Raw genomic sequence first — 24455 nt, 5'->3', positions numbered from 1 at the left:
TTTTAGTTAATCATAGGGATAACAAAGTGAGAAATACTTCACTCAAGAGAGATGCCCTATTCATTAGACGACCTAATGTAACTATTTTTGATGTGATAACAATACTTCCAAAAAAGGAACAGTATAGTTACAGGCATGTTTATGCTATGTTGTTCAGAAAGATCAAGGGAAAATAATGGCAGTAATCCTGTTAACAGGATTTGTTTTACTTGTGCGCTAACTACATCCTTTCCTTTTGAAGGAAGGTTTGGAATCCATGATCCAAACTTTAATAACTCTTCATTTATATTATTACTGTAATGTACTATGTGTGGGAATTGATGTCTTTAAAAACAGGTTTGAAGACTGCATGTCATTCAAAAAAGACTTTTGCCTGAGACTGCTTTACACATTCCTTTATATCAGTCCTGAAAAAGTTTAATCACTTTCCAGTTTTATTTCCTGACAGACTTCCTAAATGATTTGAGGCAGTGGTGGGTTTTTATTTTTTTTTATTATCGGTTCACACATGAGCAATCGCAGAAGAGTCCAGGTGGGTGGGCAGAGCCTCTCACCACTGCCACTACCGGTTCGTCCGCTCCAGGCTGAAAAGGAGCAACCCACCTTGATTTGAGGTCAGATTATCTACAGGATTTACCCTCACCTGCCTCTAATTTGTCATTATCATGAACCATGTTGTAAATAAAGGGCTTTTTGAATAATAGTTATTTCAGCTGTTAAACATCTTCCTATGGAGGTGAAATTTAGACTTATTAGTGTGTTTTTAATACAGTGTGGTCTTCTATTGTGTTTGGTTTTATCAAACCACAATAGTTGGCTCTTCTATTTTTCAGCATTAACTCCGCAAAAGCAACAAACAAACAAAAAGAGAGAACAAAAAAATGTCAGGCTCATCTTGCCCCCCAAAAAAAGATTGCTAGCTCCTGAATTGAGAGTCCATTTGATCTAGTAGTTAAGGCATCAGGCTAAAAACCAGGAGACTTTGAGTTCTATTCCTGCCTTAAGCATGAAATCCAGCTGGGTGACTTTGAGGCAGTCTCTTTCAGCCCTAAACAGGGAAATACAAATACATCTATTTGCCAATCTATCTACCAATCTATCTGCCAGATCAGTATGGTAGTTTATACTCCATTATCTTCAGTGAAGAGGTCTTCATCCTATAGTTGATTTTGACTGATGATGATAATAATTTGGAAGTTTGGAAAAAGTGGTAAAACAAAAAAAAAACCACAATGAAATAATCAAATGGTTGCCACCTGACATAAGAAAACCAGCAAAACATGTACAAAATGAAAAACATATATATCTGAATACAAGCTTTGTATTGTAAACAACAAGCAAGAAGGTGGAGAATAGGAATGCATACAGAAAAAATATGTTCCATAGATATTGGCAATCAAAACTGATACATGGTATATTGCTCCTGCATTAAGTCTAAATATGACTGAATTTCTTTCTTTGAAGATTTCATTAAAATGAAATCTTTGAAAGTATTATATTGTGGGCTTAAAACTTTCTTCCCACACAACCCAAACTCCTCCCAGGAAAACTTAAAAAATGAAAGACTCTAGTGAATTCTTGTCTAATGCAAGGAAATTTGGGTTTACTCAGGGATGCATTTAACTGGTTTTTACAGGCTTTCTTATGAGAAACTTAAGGATAGATTCTGATCCCTCGTCCACACATTCTGATCTAAGGCGGATCTCTGTAGGCTGTTAAAGGGCCATCTGTTGTACAACCACTTTCAGTACTCTACTGTTCTTGATTGCCTGTACTGTTTTTACAGAGTTAATCAACCATGAAAGATTTGCTGACATGGTTGGCTAGAAATATTTAATGAATAAAAATATACATAAGGACCTGCACTTGAGCATAAAGCAACTTTTCCATGAGAAGCACATGGGAAAGCTTCCAAGTTCTCCTCCCAATGGCAGCTACTTCAATATCATGAATGCCATTTGGGAAGGTCCCAAAGCTTACAGAGCACAAGCAGCTGATATATTGGAGGGAAGGACTAAAGGTCCTTGTATGCCTACAATAAATCAAAACTTATTCTGATAACAGACTATACATTTAGAATAAACAGCCATCTTTTGTTTTCTTCTAATCTTTTTCTCTAACCCTGCTGTTAATTCCAATCAAAGGAGATACACTGGCATGTGCAAAATGTATGTGGCTATGTTCAAATGACCCAAACTATGTTTAAAACATGAAGACTAATTTTACATGAAAAATCAGTTTCTATAAAGCTTGAAACTACTTCAAAATATTTGCAAATGTTGGGAATCCTCAACTTACAACTGTTTATTTAATAACATTTCAAAATTACAACAACCTCGGAAAAGGCGCCTCACAGTATGACCATTACACGTCTTAGTATACGTCTTTGTTATATGTATGTCTTGTTCAGATATGTATTTTATATGTTTTATTGTACGCCACCCCGAGTCCTCCGGGAGAGGGTGCGGCTAAGAAATAAATATTCATTCATTCATTCATTCATTACACCACCCCCACGATCACATGATCACAATTCCGGTATTTGACATTTATGATGGCTGCAATGTCTTATAGTCACGTGATCATGATTTGCAATCTTACCAGTCGGCTTCCAACAAGCAAAAATCTGATTTGCTTAAGAAGCCAGATTTGCTTAACAATCGTGTAATCATTTAGATGTGATGAAAATTGTTATAAAATTGAGTCCAAATAGGGGATGATTCCCTTTTTGACTGTGGTGACTTATAATGGAAATTCCAGTCACAGCTGTGGCCATATGTCAATAAATACCTGTATGGCATTTTCCAATCCTAAGAATCTCCCAACTGCCTTTTCATAATTTGTTGAGTTAAAAATAGGTCAGAAAAATAAAATTAACAAAATCATTCTTCTGGAGACTAAAAGAAACAATCTTAGGTCCAATTAAGATAAACTATTTCTTCCTTTTTCATTTATCTTCTTTGTGTCCATTTACATGCCTGGTTTCTGCACCAATATTTTGGCAGATATTCCCCTTTACAATCAAACAGTCAAACAGTGGTTTATGAAACTTTCTACATAAATAGCAATCTGACTATTCACGAGCATTCAGACTATCATTTTAAGATTCTTATAAATGAATATGGTGCTACGTTGATTTATTTTGTTATGAAGTTTATGAGTCTCCCAAGGAGCAATTATTATTCATTAACATTTTATCTAAAAAAATGTTAGGGGAAAAATTCCTTCATCTTAGCACAGTCACCAATTTTCTGTGGCTGATGTTCCAGGCCTGAGTTTCATTCCAAACCCCAACACCACCTTCAATTTCATTTACAATACAAAATGTTCTTCTGTTAAGTGTTATTCTTTGAAATCCTCCAAATCCAAAATGAACAGAGAGGTCGTAGTTTCTTCTTTATTGTTACTATTCAAGTCAAGACATAGGCCAACAGGGGAGCACCCTGAAATGCATAATAATCCTATGTTGCAACTCATTTAGGAAACAAAGAAGCTCAAGAATTATATTTTGGCTCAGCTGTAGGCAAAATGGATATGGTAATCCAGAGGAGAATTAATGTTTAACTTAAGCTTTCAACATAGTACTCATTCGATCCTGCTGAATGAATACACACACAGTGAAAGACTCACCCTACCCAGAGCTGTGAGAATCAATGCACACACTTCCTTTAATGCTGAAATCTGTTAATGGTCAAAAAGGCCTATTCCATCAAAACCACAGGCTATGTATGGAGACTGAATATGATGCTGTTTCTTCTGATGTCAAGCATCGATAGGGATGTAATCATATCTAGAACTTAGATCCAAAGAGAAGAATTCCTTTTTGCTTGTAACCTGAAAGGGCAACTGTACTTACTTCAGTAAATTTTAAGGTTCATAGTTTAGCAGAAGATGTGAGCCTAGAATTGTCCAAAAGAGATAAAAGCACGAAACTACTAACATAGAAAATGGACATCCATATCCCATTCACTAAGGTAAGCACTACTGCATTGGAGAACACAAAAGAAAAAAACCCAGTGCTTAGTGGAAGCACCCTTCAAGGTCTGATATGACATTAAAACAAGTTATTAATAGCTTGCATAGTTACCAACGGTTCTAACTTTTGTATTTTAAAGCAGTACAGTTAGTCCCATTCTGAGCAAATAGTGAAATGTTTGTCTAGCATTAAAAAAAAAAGCTTTAAGTATATATGTAGAAGGCATACATACAGCAACCACTAAGTATTTCTTCAAGGAGGTGCCCTTAATACAAAAACATTTTGTCATTTGGTCTGGTGCATACTGAAAATGGCTATATCTAAAGCATTCAATTGCAAAATGATATTTTGGTATCTTCAGCTATGGTAGTCTATTTCTCCAGACTATGAGAAATAAAAGTGGTTGTTCGCATTAAGGGAGATACTAAAAATCAAAGAATTGACCTTACCGGTTATCGTGAAAAAAATAAACCACAAAATAGTTCTGATCAGTACTATTTGCCTAAACGATTGCTAACTTATGCAGACTAATAAAAAGGAAGTCCTACAGAAAGCTTTCAACATGCTATGTATTGTTATAAAGTGATATTTGATAAGGCCTCAAACATAGGCAAAACTCCAGATGTTCTTTATATGTTCAAGAAATCTTTGACTTACAACCACAATTGAGTCCAAAAGTTCCAGTTCTGAGCAAGACAGTTTCGCCCACTGCAGTTGCCCACTGCATTGTCCACTACAATCACTGCAGTTGTTAAACTAGTAAGATGGTTATTAAGTGAATCTGGCTTTCATATTGTCTTTGCTTGTCAGAAGGTCGCAAAAGGTGATCACATGATTCCAGGACCCTGCAAACATCATAAATATATGCCAGCTGCCAAGTGTCCAAATTTTTACCATGTGACCATGGAGATACTGCAGTGGTCATAAGTGTGAAAAGCAGTCATAATTCACTTTTTCAAATGGTCACTAAATAAATTGTTGTAAGTTGAGGACCACCTATATTGCAATCAGATCCACTGGATCATATCTGGACTTGCATTCTATAATTTTATTAGGGAGGGAGCAAGAAAGGAAGGAAGGGCTCTTTGCTAATATGTGTCTCATAAATACAATCCCACCATTATTTAGAAACACAACCAAAGATCCATTGGTATAGAGTAGCCATTCCTAATGTGAGTGAGCTTATGATATGTGGACTTCAATTTCCAGAAATTCTTGGCTGTTCCTCAGAATCCCTGATCCATATATATAAAAGCGAAATACTACTCACACATCATCACGAAATCTCAAGAACCGGAAAGCCTACAAACTTGAAATTTGGCACATATGTTCCTCTTGGCTTCTAGGATTTTTTGAAAATACCATCAGATCATTAGTATTTCTTATATTATTATTATTAACATGCTAAGGAGTCAGACGTTCTACTCCCTCTTCCCACCTGAAAAGAATTCTGTTCCAATTACTACTTGGGCATAGGTGTGGCCAGCGCATGACTCATCCAGCCTGCAGCCTGGGAGTTTAGACATTCTACTCCCTCTCTCCACCTGAAAAACGCTCTGATGTTAGACTGAGGAAAAGAAGAGGGTAGGATAGGAGAGGCCTCTGTGGGGAAAGCCTGAGGGAGAGAAGGGGGATAGGAGAGGAGAGGCTTCTGTGGGACAAGCCTGAGAGAGAGAAGGCGAGAGGAGAGACCGATCGTAACTACTCATTAATTTTCAAGCTGTGTCGATTTATCAAGCCCGATCACATAGTTTCGTAGCAGAGCACGGGCATTTAGCTAGTATCTATATATAAAGAAAAAGTCTGTAATTTTGGAAAGGCAGAAAGCAAATGTTGACACTTTTATTGAAGTTTTTATTAGCCAAAACATATGGAGTTTATGCTGGCTTATACCTATAATGAAGAGTTTTATGTTTTTATTTTATTTATTATATTTGTTTGCCACTCATGCTGCTGCAAGAAGACTCTGACAGCTTAAACATCAACATGAAAACACATATCTATATATCTATGTCTATACACACACATGTAAGTGTATAAAATCTCAATAGAATCATAACAAAAACACAATTATAACTAAATTATAATTATAACTAAAAATAATAGATGGGGAGGAAAGGTACAGAATGTTCAGGGAAAAGTGGAAGTTGTTATTAGTCAATCAACCATCTCCAGTGTGCTATTCCCCCACTGGGGTCTTAAGCCAACTGCCAGGTCTTTTATTTGCTTACAGGATATTTTTAAATATAAATCATTTCTCCTAACTTTAAAATAATAAAAAAGGAATAAAGCTGATGAGACCCACCCAAGAAGCATAAAATTAATATTTCCAACCATTAGAAAAAAGAAAAGCATTTGATACCAGCAGAATGTTCAGAACATTACCATTTGTTCTTATTTTAATTAATGTCTCACTGATAGCAGTCAATCACTAAAAGTACTGGTATAGGTTAGGAAACTCAGTCATACTGACTCAGACCACTGGTCTATTTCAATCTCAACTGGCCTTTTATGTCTATAGCTTCTCCCCATACCCAAAACCAAAGATTAAACCTGTATGCAACAATTTGGCACTCGACTACAGCTCCTTTTGTGAACTTCACACCATTCTACAAGTAGTTACTAAAATCCACTCCAATTTTTAAATGCAACTTATCTTCCGTATTTTCCAACTTTATAGTGAAGCGCCAGATTCTGAACTTGCCAACTGGTTTGATTGCACTCTACTTAACTTGTCATGAGTGTATTTTTCTTCCATGGCCCCTTTTACCATAATTTAGAAAACTACTAAACTTTTGTTGTTTGCTTTAGAGTTAAGTTAAAATAATTTTTCAAAGCATTTTTTCATTTTTATAAATTATTAATTTCTTATCACAGCTATGGCTCATGAAAAATGGATTGAAAGCCAAGCATTTTATATATAAGGACCCTTGCATTTTGAAGACGGGAAACATGTTCTGACCATATCTTCTATGTTTTAGATAGATATTTGCTATCTAGCATTTAATTCTGGACTGCTGAATATACCACTCAAAGTGCCTTGTATCAATACAAGAATGTGAAGGTGGAGGGGTGGGGAAGGACACTTGCAGGAGGTGGCGAGCGTGGTCACCTCATGGCTGCTCCTCTATTGCAATATTTTCAGGGAGGGCTTATTATCCAGGGAGGTCTTATTTTGGGGGAAACAGGGGAGGGGGGGAGAGAGAGAATAACTGAATACTGAAATAAAGTAATGAAATAAATATATTCCAGTTGATCAGTTTTAGTTTCCCATAATTTATCAACCAATGTCTCATCTATACACACCCTATATAAACCAGAAGCTAAAAATCTTAAATAACATAGAAATCAAAAGTCAGACTATTAATTATGTAAACATATTTCTAGAGAAAATTGAACTGAAAAAGAACTCCATATCTACTATTATAGGGCTCTTAATTGGTCTTGGTAAAGATATCTCAGTTTACCTAATAAATGTGATAATTTTCTCATGTTTTCAATTCAATTGCTCCCCCAAAAGCAGGAGACCTGAAACAAGGGACAATTGAATTTTTTAGAACATCTAGCTCAGTAGACAGACTTTAATGAGCAGTAAATTACAATATAGCATATGCAGTAATTCTTCCTCATTTATCTATATCTTTCAGTGTGTTTGTTCAAGGATAAGTGAATGCAAACTGTATACAAAAATATGGATAAAAACATGTTACTTAAATCAAGCACTAATGTGAAAAAATATGTGCTCATTTCAGAATAGTATTTTGTTCTTGAAACAATTTTTATTTCACTATTACTTCAAAATTATGTATTTCTTTCTGCTTTGTTATTACTTTGATGCATCTACTACTATATTGCTTCCAATAGAATAAGAAAAGTAATTTGAATCAGATAGATTACTGAACATACAAATGCATACAAGTGAGAAAATAAGATTGAAATAATAATTATTATGTTCTTAATAGTCTCAATATTATCACATACCTAAATAAGCAACAGTGCCAGTCTATCCTAAGATAGATTTAGGTAGTTCTAATCATGCTTCTAAATAAGTACATATTCTGTAACTATTTTTAAGTATCTGCCACACATTAACTTCTAAGAAAAAAAATCATAATATTAATAAAGCAGCAGCTCATTAGCTTTTATTTTCTACAGGTAAGAATTTGATCAAACTTGAATTTATACCTCAACTTCCTTAACAAAAGTTATACTACTTCAAACAATAAAATTTATAGTAGTTACTGAATTCAAAAGTTTCATCCCATTACCTGTATTTAAATTAGTCCAAAATCCACTAATTATTTACAGTCTACCAACTATTAAAAGCAGCATGAAACTTGAAACAAAAATCAGGAAGGTACTAAAGTAATATTTACCTGTTTTTCAGCCTATTTGACAACAGTAAAGAATTGTATGCAGTATTTTTTTTTAAAAAAAGAAACTTTACAAAATAGGTAATAGACAAGTCAGTACAAGAGTTTTCTGGAGTCTGTTTTACCTTTGTGTTCGACGGAGCCTGTTTCCACTTCTCAAATGAGGCAATGTAAAGTTTGAGAGGACACTCCAGATCGCTGGATCAGACATATCCATATACTCTTTACGTTCACACACCAATTATTTAAAAAAGTGGAGAATGGAGAATAGAAAAAATAAAAATAAAAATAATCCCAGTTCGATTCTCTCTCTCTCACCACTGAAAATGTAAATATTAACTTCACTCAGAACAACGTTACTGTAGATCAAACAGCTGGGTTACTTTAGATGTCTAAAGTAATAAGCATAATCATAACAATAGCAATTTTTAAAAATCCTCTTCTCGCAAATACAAAAAAAGTCTTTCCTTTTCTCTCTACAATTCCTGTGTTCCTAAGCATTACAATAGTTTTTACACTCCAGTTCTGCTGAAACTCTGTTCCTGTACGTGTGATTCAGCCAAGGTACTTTGTCATCTGTTTGGAAGATACCATTCTGAGCCAGCAAGAGGGGGAACTATAGTTTTTGTTTCTTTTATAATTTTCCGGTTATAATAGGTTTAACATATAATTCTACTTTTAAAAAGCCCAATTACATGAAGGACACTCTCACTTTTTTAGAATTCTTTTAATATCGGAAAAGCTAAAGACCATACAATTTCTCCCCTAAACAATTTTTGGAAATGGGCTTATCTCTCAGGGATTTTTCCAGGACTTCAATCTATCATCATTGAACTTGTATTTCTGATTAATAAAAGATTGAAAATTAAAACAGTGTGGTTTACTATGGAAGGAAAAAAAAGGTCTCACTTCTTTAAATTGGCTGTTGTAGATATTCTAGGAGTTATTTATTAAAAGAGAGGAATTTAGTAAGAGGTATATTAAAAAGTGTGAATAAATCATTTCATTCAAATCAGAGGATCTTATAAATATTAATATTTTTCTACATATGAAAGATGGTTTATTGAAGTATATTCATCCTGTGATAATCACTTATATTCAAAGCAAAACACTTTTCATTATTTAGTCGCGCAAACATATTATTTTAATGAAACTGCTTCTCAAATTACAGACAATTTAGGAAGAGCGCTTAGTACAGTACAATTTGAACACCAAAAAATAATACTTTTTTTAAAGGAAAAGTACAACAGGGATGGTTACGTTCATATTCTTGCATTTGTAAATTTTAATATAATTTAATATATCTGATCATATTCTGACTGCCAAGACTGAAAGTGAAATTGGAAAACGAAAACATTTTACAGTACAGATGGAGTAAGCAGAATATAAGAAGGAAACCGCCTCAGTATTTTCCTGCCAAACGTTCCACAACCTGGATTTAACCACTGCAAGATGAGTATAATCTCTCTCAGACACATTAACTCTGTTATAGTCTCACAAACAATCCACAATTTTGGGTGGGGTAGGAGAAACTATTTAATAACTAAAAGTACACACCCGAGTTTCTTTCACTTTGAAGCACCTTCATGCTTACTCACGACTTACTCACTACATGATAAAAATACAGTATTCCAGTTTATATATATACTGTACGTACATACATACATACATACATACATAAATTTTGAATTCAGTACACTCAATGGGTATGTTCATGAAACTAAATTTAAGGAGGTAAAAGATGATGCATTTTATTTGTACATGTCACACCTGTCAGCAATTCCTTAAAGAAGAAAATTATATTTTCCGGAAATGGAAAATGTGTACTTAAGAAAATGTTAGAAATGCAATGTGCATGCATTCCAGTTATGCTCCAAATCCATTTTCCTCCTCTGAAACCAGATCTCTGCATAATCCAGCGAGGTGCAGTGCTGAAGTTGAGAAAATATTATGCTGGCATGCCAACAGTTTTATTGTTTTTCTAGTTGTTGGGTGTTTTTAATGATTTTGCTGTTTTACGAGCTGCCCCAGGTTGTGGCTGGGCAGCTAGATACAGTAAGTCAAATAAATGAATCTTTAGTTCTTGATTCACTTTGTTTTGTTTTCAAAACACTAAATTCACTTTACGATTTTACTAATGCTAATTACAGGTAGTCCTCAACTTGCAAGCAGTTGGTTTATGGGTTATGTGATCACATTTCAGGCATTCACAATTGGCTCATATTTGGGACTGTTTACAGGGGCCTGGGGTCACATGACCGCGATTTACAACAAACAATTTATGATAAACAATGGGTTTGCTTAATGACCTTGGATTTACTAAATGATCATCGCCACAAAAAAATGTAAAACTCAGGTTGATGATGTGATTTATAACTATCATGACTTAAAACTATAATGTGCAGGCCCCATTTCAGTTGCAAGTCAAGCACTATCTGTTTTGCAGTTGGTATCAGACTTTTCTTGACATGTCCTGAAATATTTTAAATCCAATACAAATAATAATCTCTTGCAGAAAAGTGTTGCTGTTCAGCAACTATGTACAGCAACTTTTGCATTGGTTTAGAAAGCATTTGTACCTGTTTGCGTTCAAGGAGGCTTCAAATATTATTCTGAAATTTTGTCTTAGGATTCCCATTTTCTATAACTGGAGGTAAAAAATACATTAAGTAGAATTCACAAAATGAATGTTTTGTGAAAGGACCTATTTGTAATGTGCAAATGATTATATACTGTTACTACTATTTCTACAATAGTAGCTAAAGATTGTGATAAAGATTGTCAGCAGCACAACATTTGATTAAGATTTAAAATCCAAACAATGGTGAAAGAAGAAGTAATAAGTAATGAGGAAAAAAAAACAGGTACCAGAAGAATCTATCCTAAATGCCACCAAACTTCACTATTAGCTGCCAGCCTTTTGAAAAACTGTAACACTGCCAACAAAAGTAACATGTTCTGGGAGAGCCAAACAATATTTAATTACCATCTATAATTTACCCATCACAAAACTAATTTTTAATTATATAATGCTGAGTTAAAATTAGACAAGCATCCAATATTGTTACACATTGTAAATTTTTGTTAGGATGTGCTCTGATACGAATTACATATCAGATAATAGTTTTTTTATGGAAAAAAACAGACAAGATATTAGGTTGATATCTATATTGATCCACAGAAAAGAAATATAACATGCCTTTGGCTAGGAGAATTACCTGTACATTAAAGTATTTGTACATCAATCAAAATATTTTTAAATGTATACTTTGTTTCTTTAGGATAGGAAAGGAGGAAGGGAGGGAGGGAGGAAAACAAATTATGTTATTTAGCCTAGTTTTTAAATATTTTAAATATATAATTCTTCATACAATGACAAGTTCCAAGTTTTTAAAAAAGAATTCAAAAGAACATTAAACCAATCTTCATAACACCATGAATATCCAGCAAAATATAGTGTCCATCAGCCATTTAACACAGTTATATCAATGCACTTGTTAGATCAGGTAATGGAAAGGCACACAAGGCTAAAGGCAACAACAGCTCTTTATTAAAGTACAAGTAAGAACAATCCAGCGAAGGTTGAGTCTGACAGCAGCCCTTTTATAGGGAGCTGCCAGACCCTTCGACCAATGAGATTAAACCTCTGTTCCCGCCAGACCAGAGGACCTTGGTGGAAACCACTTTAGTTGAAGCAAGTATCTAACAGCACTGATAATTGCTTTGTAAAAGCAAAGATCCCAACTTCAAAAACAGACCTATAGAATATTTATTGATACTGTTTATGACAGATGATTGTGTAATAATCTTTGAGACAAATTCATAGTGTATCCCATCACATTTGGCCTGTAAAGAATATTCTGTCCTGTCCTGTCCTATTCTATTCCTATCACAGACACTAGTAAACTCCAGAAGGACAGTGTAACCACTAGTCCATTTCTATAACATTCACTACAAATGAAACCTGAGAAAGCAAAGGTCATGCTCTTTTCAAGGGACTTTTAAAAAAAATTACTATGAGTATCAAGGTGCATAATATATAGCAAGTTCCCTGTTTTTATTTATTGGATTTTAGTTACAATATTCAGTATAAAGCACACAATTCAGTTCTCTTAAAGTAACCAGCACATACCAGCTGCATTAATTTTTTTCAAAGCAAGATACTACTACAGTTCCTATATGGAGCTCAGTTAAACCCAGGCATCACTTATGATAAATTAAAGATGCGAAATCAGTTTTGTATGCCAATTATTCAGTGTGAAAATATTGTGCTTAATGTCCAAAAGCAAGGCTCATAAAACTGGAATGATGGTATGGTTTTGTGTGTTTAAATATTGGCCAAAAGCTAATTTTCAACCTCAAGACTTGACGCATCTTATTCTCACAGCTAAATATTAATCTTTTTTGAAACAGCAAATATAACAAACATGATCAATGGGATTTTCAGATGAAATGCTGATACAGAATTACAAACTGAATTTGATAAGCTGTTACACCAGCAGTGGTGGGTTGCAGGCGGTACGCCCCAGTACGGGCATACTGGAGCCTGCCCGGAGCACTGGGTATTGTTCCGTTCCGATGTTTCGGAGGGCCCACCACCCGCCCGTGCTCCTTACCTGTCTTTAAGTCTTCAGCGCTTCCACACACACACATGGTGCGTACAGTGCCTGTGCGACACTACACTGATCAGCTGGAGCATCATGGAGGCTCGCAGAGGCATCACTGGACACTACAATATACTGTGCGTGTGTGCGCATGCGCCACGCGCGTTCATGTGGACAACGCCTGGCCTGTTCCAACCGTACCGGTTGGAAAGGGATCCGGAACCCACCATTGTACACCAGGCATATCCAAAGTCGAAGCCAGGGGCCAACTGCGGCCTGTTTTCAAATTTCGAGCGGCTCACAACCTCTTCTCCCTGCCAGTTATTTGTTTAGCCTTTCATAAAATAATTCATTTGCATTTAACGTTAATGGTTCAAAGAATATCAGGCTGAATGGTCGGCCCCACACATTTTAACTTCACCAAATCTGGCCCTCCTTGCAAAAAGTTTGGAAATCCCTGTGTTATACGGAGTACAACTTACAAAAAATGCATTTCATTGGGCTTTCATATTAATGCAATTCAATATATTTCTGCCAGCAGAGCTGGGTGGTAAATTTCAGATAATCCCTTACATTGAAATTCTTAAAAAATTCAGAAGACAGGACCAAAGAATCATGGAATTATATTGTGTTTTACTGTATTTTTTATCAAAGTATTTGCAATAAGCTACAGGTAATCCTCAACTTACACAACAAATTATTTAGTGACCATTCAAAGTTAAAATGGCACTGAAAAAAGTGACATGACCATTTTTCACACTTATGACCATTGCAGCATCCCCATGCTCACATGATCAAAATTCAGATTCTTAGCATAGTTGTCATAATTGTGATAATTGCAGCGTCCCTGGGTTATGTGACCTTCTGACAAGCAAAGTCAATAGGAAAGCCAGATTCACTTAATAGCTGTCTAACTGACTTAACTATTGCAATGATTCACTTAACAACTGCAGCAAGAAAGGTCATAAAATGGGACAGAACTCACTTAACAAATGTCTCGCTTAGCAACAGAAATTTTGGGTTCAATTGTGCTTGTAAATCGAGGGCTTACTACACTATTTTTAGTCCATTTCCTGGATGGACAATAAAATTATATAAACTTTGGCAAGTAAACTTCTTAAATAACTCTTGCCATTGCTGAGTTTGCAACAGTAGCTTGAAGAAATCAAGGTTTGTTGATAGAAAATAGACTGGGCATGATCACCGGCCTTTTTATGGCATATGTTATATTGAGTTTTTATATTTGTGTTGTCTGGAGTCTGTGACCTATATAGTAATAAAGGTAATTCTTTCATTCAAACATTCATTATTGTTCAAATACCAACATGTACATATCTGCTTATACTGATAAGACAACAGCAGGAGTGTTTTGCTCTTGAACCTCTATTATTTATTTTTATCTGCTATTATTAGATAATAACTAAGATAGGTACTTGTAGCTACAAAGCAGCATGTTCAAGTTAGTATATAAAATATTAACTTAAAAAATTCTGATGGTTTTTTTTCCCCATACTGCTAATATATCCTCCATTCACATTTCTGTTTCTCATTGCCAAATTATTTATTTTTCTACCAAGACAAGTAGTCTTCACTTAAGGACTGGTTGTTTAATGACCATTCAAAGTTACAACCTACTTCAACAAAGTTATTTATGAATGCCCTCGAATTTATAACTGCTGTCCCTCTACAGTGATCACTTAATACAGGGGTGTCCAAACTTGGGAACTTTAAGACTTGTGGACTTCAACTCCCAGAATTCCCCAGCCAGCAGGCTGGGGAATTCTGGGAGTTGAAATCCACAAGTCTTAAAGTTCCCAAGTTTGGACACCCCTGACTTAATACTTTAGTCCATTAATACTTTTGCAAATTGTTCCCCCGTTCTTTTCATTGGTAATTTTTTAAAAACTGTATTATCAAAATAAGGAGTAATTTTTTGAGTAGCTTATATTTTATCTACTCACCCGATAGGTTAAGTGTGTGTGTGTGTGTGTGTGTGTGTGTGTGTGTGTGTGTATAGAGAGAGAGATGAAATAAAGTTATTTTATAAAATCTGCGTAGGAATTATCTCTATATAGAACTCCTATAAACTAGAAATATGTGTTGCAAACTAATGATATTATTATCCATAAAGAACAAGGGTAATTTTACATTTTTTTAAATCTAATCATGTAAAATGTTTCACAGCAGACACCAAAATAAACAAAGATTTGTATAACATACCCACACAAAATGGGGAGGTGGGGCCCCAGTATGGTAAAATTAATAAATAATAATAAACAAGTAAAGATCAGACACAGAGACTCACAAACTCTATGTGCAATACTATATTTACTATTACAATGAAAAGAAAATGCTGTACAATTACACAAAGCTAAACCTTTACTGAACCAGTCCTTCTGCCATTCTTAGCATCTGCTGACAAACACGTTTACCAATCTGTCAGCTTTATTAAATAAAAAGGTTTTTCAAATTGTTCCTAAATGTACCCAAAGATCTATGGTGCCAGGAAGTAGAAAAGGAATCCCATAATTGAGCACCCAGATCCTGAAATCCATACAAATGAGATAGAATAATACTCAAAAAGGAAATGGAAAGAAGCTCTTATCCAATTGTAGAAATAGGCACATTCCAGGAGAGGAGCTGGGCAGATAACAGGGAAAAGCTTTTTTTTAACAATAGTATCTGTTATATGTTAACTGCAGGCCTTTTATATGTTAAACTGCAGGCCTTTAAATTCTAGCATCAAGACTCTAAATGTAGTAAGAAAATATAGGAAAAACAAGGTAAGATACAGTAAATATTGGGATAATTGAAAAGACAAGGAATGACCCATTCATAAATAGCTGCAGTACAATAGTCTAGGTAGAAGATCCTTAGAGCCTAAACTGCCATTAGTACACTGTCAGTGGACAGGAACTGCCAAATTCAGCAGATGTTTAATAAGTGAAAATGATACACAGGCCCATTCTCACAATATATAAAGGTAAAAGTTCAAAGCCAAAGAGCCAGTGCTGTCCAAAGTCGTCTGTGTGGTCATGTGGCCGGCATGACTAAATGCTGAAGGCGCCCAGAATGCTGTTACCTTCCCACCAAAGGTGGTTCCTGTTTTTCTACTTGCATTTCTTTTTAAAAAACAAAGTTTTATTGGTTTTTTTATATTTTACAAAGGGAAAAGGTAAGGGAAAGGTTACAAATTTTGGCAGCTGCGAAATACGGTAGGTGCACCCCCCCTCCAAACTCATAGTATACATTTGCATAAAATTCAATATTAAGTAATAACATATAGTCAGTGTGGTAAATTCAATTGGTAATTTCAATCAGTTTATATCATGTGACTTTTCTTACTCATTTGTGTGATCTGAGCTTTCTTGATGTCGCCCCATCTCCCCCCGCTGGCAGAGCTCCGGCCCCTCCCGTGTCTTGTATGTCTGTTGAGGAGTCTTCTGGTTTTTCTAGGAGTAGTTTATTTTTCTCCATAAAGGCCTGCGCCTCTATGGGTGTATTAATTCTAACTCTTGTCTCCTCCCAGAATATTAACATACCTTCAGGCATAAACCATCTAAACCACACCCCCTTCTGGTATAATTTATTCGCCAATTGTGAATAATGTTTTCTTTTTTCCCTCACTTTCTTGGGGATCTGTTTCAGGATGGTTATCTCCTTATCTTTGTATGTCAAGGCTTGCCTCCTTTGTGCATTCAGAATTTCATCTCTTGTGCTTTTCCTAAGAAATTTAATGTGTACCTCCCTGGGAACATTGTGTGTTCTAGCGTAAGCTGAGTTCACTCTATAAGCCAGGTCTATTTCCCACTCCATCTGTTGTTTCTCCTTCTGAATATACTCAGTCAAAACGTTTGTCATGATGTCCCTTATATTTTCATCATCTGTCTCCATCACGTTTTGGAATCTAAGATAAAAAGACATTCTCTCAAACTCTATTTTCATTTGTTGGGTGTCAAGTTCTTTGTTTCCCTTCTGCACACCCTCTATCCCCCCCTCATCTCAGCCGCCCCATCCTCCAAAAGATCCAGTCTCTGTGAGTTCTTATTAATTTTATCCTGGTTCTCTTTAATTTCTTCTTTCATCTCCTTCAGTTGTCTCTTTATTTCCTCTTGTCCCTGTAGAATTTGCTGAAACATTTGATGAAACTCCAGGTCCGTAGATTTAGGTTGCTTTAAGGCTGTTAACGTTGATTGTGTACTAGGACTGGAGGTTGCAGATGTCGGGGCAGAGGCAGCAAAGCCTGACTTTCCAGGAGGTGGTCTTTTAGATGCCATTGTTTATAAAGTAAAGAGTCCAGTCAGTATAGAGAAGGATCAGTCAGAAGGGTAGAACAGTCAGGAGAGTCCAGGAGACAGAGGGTCCAGGCAGAGGGGAATTTTCTAATCACCCTGGCAGAAGAGCAAAAGTTTTTCACTCCAGGGAGTTCAAAAACAAACAATCAACAAGAGAGTTGTCCGAGTAGCACGGAGACAAAGACCGGAAGCCTGAAGTTTGGAAGGTGGAGTCAAGTTTCACATTTCATAAAGACAACAGAAGTGTGCCATCTTGCCCTGCCAGCTTCGGGTTTCGAGGCAACAAATAAAGTTTTCAAAGTTCAAAATTCCCAAAGCTTCCAGATCTCATTATATTATAAGTTTAAGTCCGAAAATCCACTTAGTAAGGGTGTGGCATCTTTGGTTTGACTCTCCCCCTCCTCCTTCCCTTGGGGCTGAGAGCACACTTGTTTCCAGCCGCTTGTCCGAGGGGGGGAAATCCCCCTCCCCTCCAGCCGCGCCTCTCCAAGTCAAGCCGAAAAATAAAGTTTGGAAAAGAAAGAAAAATAAAGCCGCCGGAACCGGAAGTCCTTTCTACTTGCATTTTTACGTTCCTTTGAACTGCTAGGTTGGCAGAAGTTCATTCCGTTACGTGGCACTAGGGATTCGAACTGCCGAACTGTCGACCTTTCTGATCGACAAGCTCAGCGTCTTAGCCACTGAGTTATCCCGTCCCTTCTCACAATAGATACTTGAAAATAAAACACATTAATTAGGAGAAGCCGAAGGCTTCTGGCTACTGTGACAGAACCAGGTGTTGGTGTTGTAGTTATTTAATTTGCTAAGACCAACCAAAATGATTCTATGCAGTTGCAATATATCTAAGTTGTTTTTAAGAAAGAACATGACCGCTTACAATAAAACAGCATTCCCATTATTTTCAGAACTTTGAATAGAGCAATATCCTTATATATTGTCAATACAGTTTGGTGGGTTACATACCGGTACCTAAAAATTGCAACTAGTAAAATAATTTAAATGATGAAATATGTTCAGCTATTGATTATGTGCCATCAAGTCACTGTTAGCTTTGAGTAGCCACATATATAAATATTCTACATGACAATCTCTTCCTAAACTGGTTTTTCAGGTCTTCTATGTTGCATCATCACCACTGTAACTGAATCCATCCATCTTGATACTGGTCATCCTCTTTTTATATTTTCCTCCCCCCAACCACAGCCTTTTCCAGACAGCTAAGTCTTCGCATAATTTGTGATCACAAGTCTGAGCGATAGAGGTATTGTGCTATTTACTTTTGTGTGAGTGTGTGTACATATACTCACCACACACTTCTCTGTCAAGTGTTTACAGAATTTAGACACGTAATAATCCACATTTGCTATAGTGAAAAGAAAACCCCATGTATTTGCTATAGTCAAAAGAGACATCGTACACAGACATATCCAATGAAAACAGAACTACAGCCGGATGCCTAAAGGTGACCAGGTATGTCAACCCACATGCCCTCTTTGTAATGTTCCACACAACAGAACAATAGTGTATTCAGGCTGCCACCTAGAGTGGAAATTAAAGTAACTTGTTTTGGCTCAAAAGTAAGTGAGAGGCATCTGCATGTATATGTGCATTAATAAAGAACATAAATTTAAAAAAATAAATACAAAAATTAGATAAACTGTGAGTTCACAAGTTATTATTTGTGCAAACTTAACATTAGTGGGGAAAAACAAAATGAGTTAATATGAAAAAATCTATGGCAGAATGTTTTTAAAAAAGTAGCTAACATGATGCAAGATACTCAACAGCAGCAATAAAACTTACTTAAGAACAAGAAAAACATTTCATATGCTTTATTTTTTATTTGTTTACTCAATTTCTATAGCGTCCATATCAGCCAACATATTCTGAGATGTTCTAAAACTACAAAACAATTAACCAATAAAATAAAATCATATGTGTCTGTGTGCGTGTGTGTGTGTACACAAACACACACACACACGTGTGTGTGTATATATATATATATATATATATATGTATGTATGTATGTATGTATGTATGTATGTATGTATGTTGTATTTGTACTGATAAATAAATACCTTCCTCCCATATTTAGGCATACCAGGGGTTGTAACACAAATACATACATACATACATACATATAAACCAAGACACAGAACAGGACAACAGTATTGCTCTCCTCCTTTACATCAAAGACACCACAGATAAAATCAGCAAAATTCTCCATAAACACAATATCAAGACAGCCTTCAACACTGACCAAAAAATAACCAACATCTTAAGAAACCCCAAAGACAAAATCCAGCTAGAAAACCAAGGAGTCTACAAAATACCATTCAAAATTTGCCCTACAACATACATAGGACAAACGAACAGGAGAATAAATGCACACATCGCAGAACACAAGAATGCAGTCAGAAGAAAAGAAAAAAACTTCCTCCCTTTTCCAGCATCTTAAAACTACAGGACAGGAAATTAATTTTGAAGGAATCAGGTTAATCTCCAAAACTGAACCCTTCAACAAGAAAATAATTATGGAAGCTATCGAAATAGAGAAACACCGCCACTACATGAATAAACGTGATGATACTTCCTGCCTACCAGACATCTATATAGATTTAATATTGTAAAGCAGGGATCCCCAACCTGTGGGCCATGAGGGGATTGCAACTGGGCTGCGAAAACAGAAGTTGAGCGTGCATGCGCATCCTCACTTGTGCGAGCCGCGGGTAAAAACATGTGCATGCATTACATTTCTGTGAATGGTAGACGTTTTTGCCCGCGGCTCGCACAAGTGAGGATGCGCGTGCACGTATGCACTACTCATGCAAATGAAGCTCTGTGTGTGTGCGCACTTGCTGGCTGCATACCCAGAGCCATCCCCTCTCCCCCCGTCCAGTCTGCAATGCTAGAAAGGTTGGGAACCGCTGCTGTAAAGGTCAACCATTTTATTTATTTATTTATTATTCATGCTTCTAGACCGCCCCCTCTCCCAAAAAGGGACTCGGGGCGGTGTACAGTCCATGCCAAATATATCAAAATACAATAAAAATTGAATATGTACAGTTGGAATGGAGGAGGTTAAAAATGGAATTAAAAGAACTGTACAAAGCAATATATATAAATATAGGATTTTGAACCCCTAAAACACACACAATAAGTTAAAAACAATGCCCCTAAAATAACCAGTTAATACATTTGCCAGGAGGGACAGTTGTAATTATGCCAGGCCTGCTAATCGGAACAGGTGAGTCTTCAATTTTTGCCGGAAGGAGCGGAGGTCAGTAGTGGTTCTAATGTCGGGGGGGAGGTCATTCCAGAGGGTTGGGCCCATCACAGAGAAGGCCCTACTCCTTGGTGTCGCCCGTTGGCATTGCCTAGTGGACGGCACCAGGAGAAGTCCCTCTCTGTGTGAGCGAATTGGCCGCAGGGATGTATGTGGGAGGATGCGATCCCGCAAGTAACTAGGTCCCGTGCCATGGAGCGCTTTAAAGATGGTAATCAGCACCTTGAAACGCACCCGAAAAACCACAGGCAGCCAGTGCAGCTCGCGCAGGAGAGGTGTTACGTGGGAGTACCTCGTACTCCCCATCACAGCCCGCGCGGCTGCGTTCTGAACTAACTGCAGTCTCCGGGCGCGTCCCAAGGGCAGCCCCATGTAGAGAGCGTTGCAGTAATCCAGGCGGGACGTCACCAACGCATGAGTGACCGTGCGTAGGGCATCCCGGTCCAGTAGGGGGCGCAATTGGCGCACCAGGCGAACCTGGTGGAACGCCCCCCTTGCCACGGCTGCCACATGGTCATCCATTGACAGCCGGGCATCAAGGAGGACGCCCAAATTGCGCGCCCGTTCCACAGGGGGCAATTGTTCGCCCCCTATGGCCATCCTTACTCCAGTTGCTAATCCTACACAGGTTGCATTCTCACAGCCTTTAGGTTTATCTGTTCCAATCAGAATCTGTCCACTTAATATGGACTAGATGTGAAGTGGCATTGTAGGGTCTACCTACAAGAGATCAAGAAGAAAGAGATTCATGGGGTAGCTTTGAAAGTAGTAGCCCTTTCATTGTATTGCTACCTGCACACAAGTTCATCTTTCTGTAATTTAGGATATCTTTTTCATAGGATCTTTAAACTGGAAGATTCTGAATAGTCAACAGTAATGGAGGATTATCTATTATTCATTCTATTATAGCAATTATATTGTTACATATTTGTACAAATAAGCCAAAATTCACTAAAATTTACTAAAATTCAATAAACAGATTGCACTAAAACTGATTAATAAATGAATACCTCTGAGAAATTATTTAAATATTTAATAAACAAATATTTTATCATATTTGATTCATAAAATTCTAAACATTAGAGGGAGAGCCAGTTTGGTACAGTAGTTAAGGCATTTGCCTACAAATGGGGAGGTTTTGAGTTCTAGTCCTATCTTAGGCACAAAGCCAGCCAGTCACTGTCTCTCAGCCCTAGAAAAGAGGCAGTGGAAATCTTGTCAACAAAACTTCAGGAATTAGTCTGTGCAGTTGCCAGGAGTCAACAGTGACCTGAAGACACCAAAAGAGAAAAAAAAGACCCAGAGAAAAGGAAAAGCACATTTAGGCCACAGTATGGAAGTTTTGGTAAATATTCTATGGCAAATTAAGACAGCATACTAAAAAGCAGAGCCATCACCCTGCCAACAAAAGTGGGAAAAGGCTATGGTTTTCCCCGTTGCAATGTATGGCTGTGAAGGTTGGACCATAAGAAAGGATAAGCGCCAAAGAATGGAGGCCTTTGAACTATGGTGCTGGAGAAAACTCCTGCAAGTCCTTGGACTGCAAGGCAATCAAATCGATCACTCCTAGAGGAGATCAGCCCTGACTGCTCTTTAGAAGGTCAGATCCTGAAGATGAAACTCAAATACTTTGGCCACCTAATGAGAAGGAGGGACTCACTGGAGAAGAGCCTAATTCTGGGAAAGATTGAGGGCAAAAGAAGAAGGGGACGACAGAGAATGAGGTGGCTGAATGGAGTCACCAAAGCAGTAGCAATGAGCTTGAATGGACTCCAGAGGATGGTAGAGGACAGGAAGACCTGGAGGAACCTTGTCCATGGGGTCGCGATGGGTCAGACATGACTTTGCAACTAACAACAATAATGGAAGTTTTGGGTACATTTTAGTCTGCTAATAAGAAAACCAAAATAGACCTAGAGAACAGGTAGCCTGCAAGTGTTCAAAAAAAAAGTGTGATATCTATCAGGAGTTGCAAAATTGAAATATTTTAGAAAGTACATGTCAGGGTGCCATATTTAATATAATTTATAGCTATCCATAATAAAAACCATCACCCTGGAGAGCTAACAAGACAAACATGTTAAAAAAAAACACAAGCAACCACTATAACAACTCCTGGCATCTCAGAACAATATCCTCCCACAATTATTTCCTTATTTCCTCATTTACAATAATAATACAATAGTAGAGTTGGAAGGGACCTTGGAGGTCTTCTAGTCCAACCCCCTGCCTAGGCAGGAAACCCTATACCGTTTCAGACAAATAGCTATCCAACATCTTCTTAAAGACTTCCAGTGTTGGGGCATTCACAACTTCTGGAGGCAAGCTGTTCCACTGATTAATTGTTCTCACTGTCAGGAAATTTCTCCTCAGTTCTAAGTTGCTTCTCTCCTTGATTAGTTTCCACCCATTGCTTCTTGTTCTACCCTCAGGTGCTTTGGAGAATAGTTTGACTCCCTCTTCTTTGTGGCAACCTCTGAGATATTGGAATAATGCTATCATGTCTCCCGTAGTCCTTCTTTCTCTTAAGCTAAACATACCCAGTTCCTGCAACCGTTCTTCATATGTTTTAGTCTCCAGTCCCCTAATCATCTTTGTTGCTCTTCTCTGCACTCTTTCTAGAGTCTCCACATCTTTTTTACATCGTGGCGACCAGAACTGAATGCAGTATTCCAAGTGTGGCCTTACCAAGGCATTATAAAGTGGTATTAACACTTCACGTGATCTTGATTCTATCCCTCTGTTGATGCAGCCTAGAACTGTGTTGGCTTTTTTGGCAGCTGCTGCACACTGCTGGCTCATATTTAAATGGTTGTCCACTAGGACTCCAAGATCCCTTTCACAGTTACTACTACTGAGTAAGGTATCACCTATACTGTACCTGTGCATTCCGTTTTTGTTGCCTAAATGTAGAACCTTACTCTTTTCACCATTGAATTTCATTTTATTAGATAGTGCCCAATGTTCAAGTTTGTCAAGATCCTTCTGTATCTTAAGCCTATCTTCTGGAGTGTTGGCTATTCCTGCCAGCTTGGTATCATCTGCAAATTTGATGAGTTCCCCATTTATTCCCTCATCCAAATCATTGATGAAGATGTTGAAGAGTACTGGGCCTAAAACAGAGCCTTGGGGTACTCCACTGCATACTTCCCTCCATGTAGATGCAGTTCCATTGAGAACTACACGTTGAGTGCGGTTGGTCAGCCAGTTACCAATCCATCTGGTGGTGATGCTGTCTAACCCACATTCTTCTACTTTATCTAGTAGTAGGTTATGGTCTACCTTATCAAAAGCCTTACTGAAGTCCAAGTAAACTATATCAACGGCATTCCTCTGGTCCACTAATTTTGTCACATTATCAAAGAATGCAATAAGATTAGTCTGGCATGATCTGTTTTTGACAAATCCATGTTGGCTTTTGGCTATTACTTTGTTTGCTTCTAGGTGTTCGCAAATTCGTTGCTTGATTATTTTTTCCAGAATCTTTCCTGGTATTGAGGTTAGGCTGATAGGTCTGTAGTTTCCTGGATCTAATTTTTTCCCTTTTTTGAAGATGGGAACCACATCAGCTCTTTTCCAGTCCTCTGGTAGTTCCCCGGTGTTCCAGGATCTCTGAAAGATATAATTCAGTGGTTCTGAGATCTCGTCTGCTAGTTCCTTCAGAACTCTGGGGTGTAATCCATCCGGTCCTGGTGATTTGAACTCATCTAGGGTAGACAGGTGCTCACTTACCATTTTCTTCCCTATTTCAATTTGTGTTCCTAATTTTGTGGTGCTGCTTTTGATAGGTTGGACTGTTTTATCCCTTTGTGTAAAGACAGATGCAAAACATGAGTTAAATAGTTCTGCTTTCTCCCTGTTGCTTGTCACCTTCTTGCCACTTTCTCCTAGCAATGGACCAATTGTTTCCTTAACTTTTTT

The 24455-nt window shown here is 37.1% G+C and overlaps 1 protein-coding gene across 7 annotated transcripts in view; it reads right to left on the bottom strand.

Moving 5' to 3' along the window:
* The window catches only part of MAST4 (microtubule associated serine/threonine kinase family member 4), a 221933-nt gene that overhangs the window by 88194 nt on the left and 109284 nt on the right, over positions 1–24455 (bottom strand). For 2 of the 7 annotated variants that reach the window (XM_081945104.1, XM_081945105.1), the window contains exon 1: positions 8475–8890. The exons of the other annotated variants lie outside the window; for them this stretch is intronic. In XM_081945104.1, coding sequence (XP_081801230.1) covers positions 8475–8566 — 92 coding nt within the window. In that variant the 5' untranslated portion in view covers positions 8567–8890. Of the gene's footprint in view, positions 1–8474; positions 8891–24455 lie in introns of those variants that run through there. 7 annotated transcript variants of the gene reach the window in all.

This window comes from Natrix helvetica (genome assembly GCF_964273705.1).
Source record: "Natrix helvetica genome assembly, chromosome: 2".
NCBI classification, from domain to species: Eukaryota; Metazoa; Chordata; class Lepidosauria; order Squamata; family Natricidae; genus Natrix; species Natrix helvetica.
This window is presented reverse-complemented; position numbering and strand designations above follow the sequence as displayed.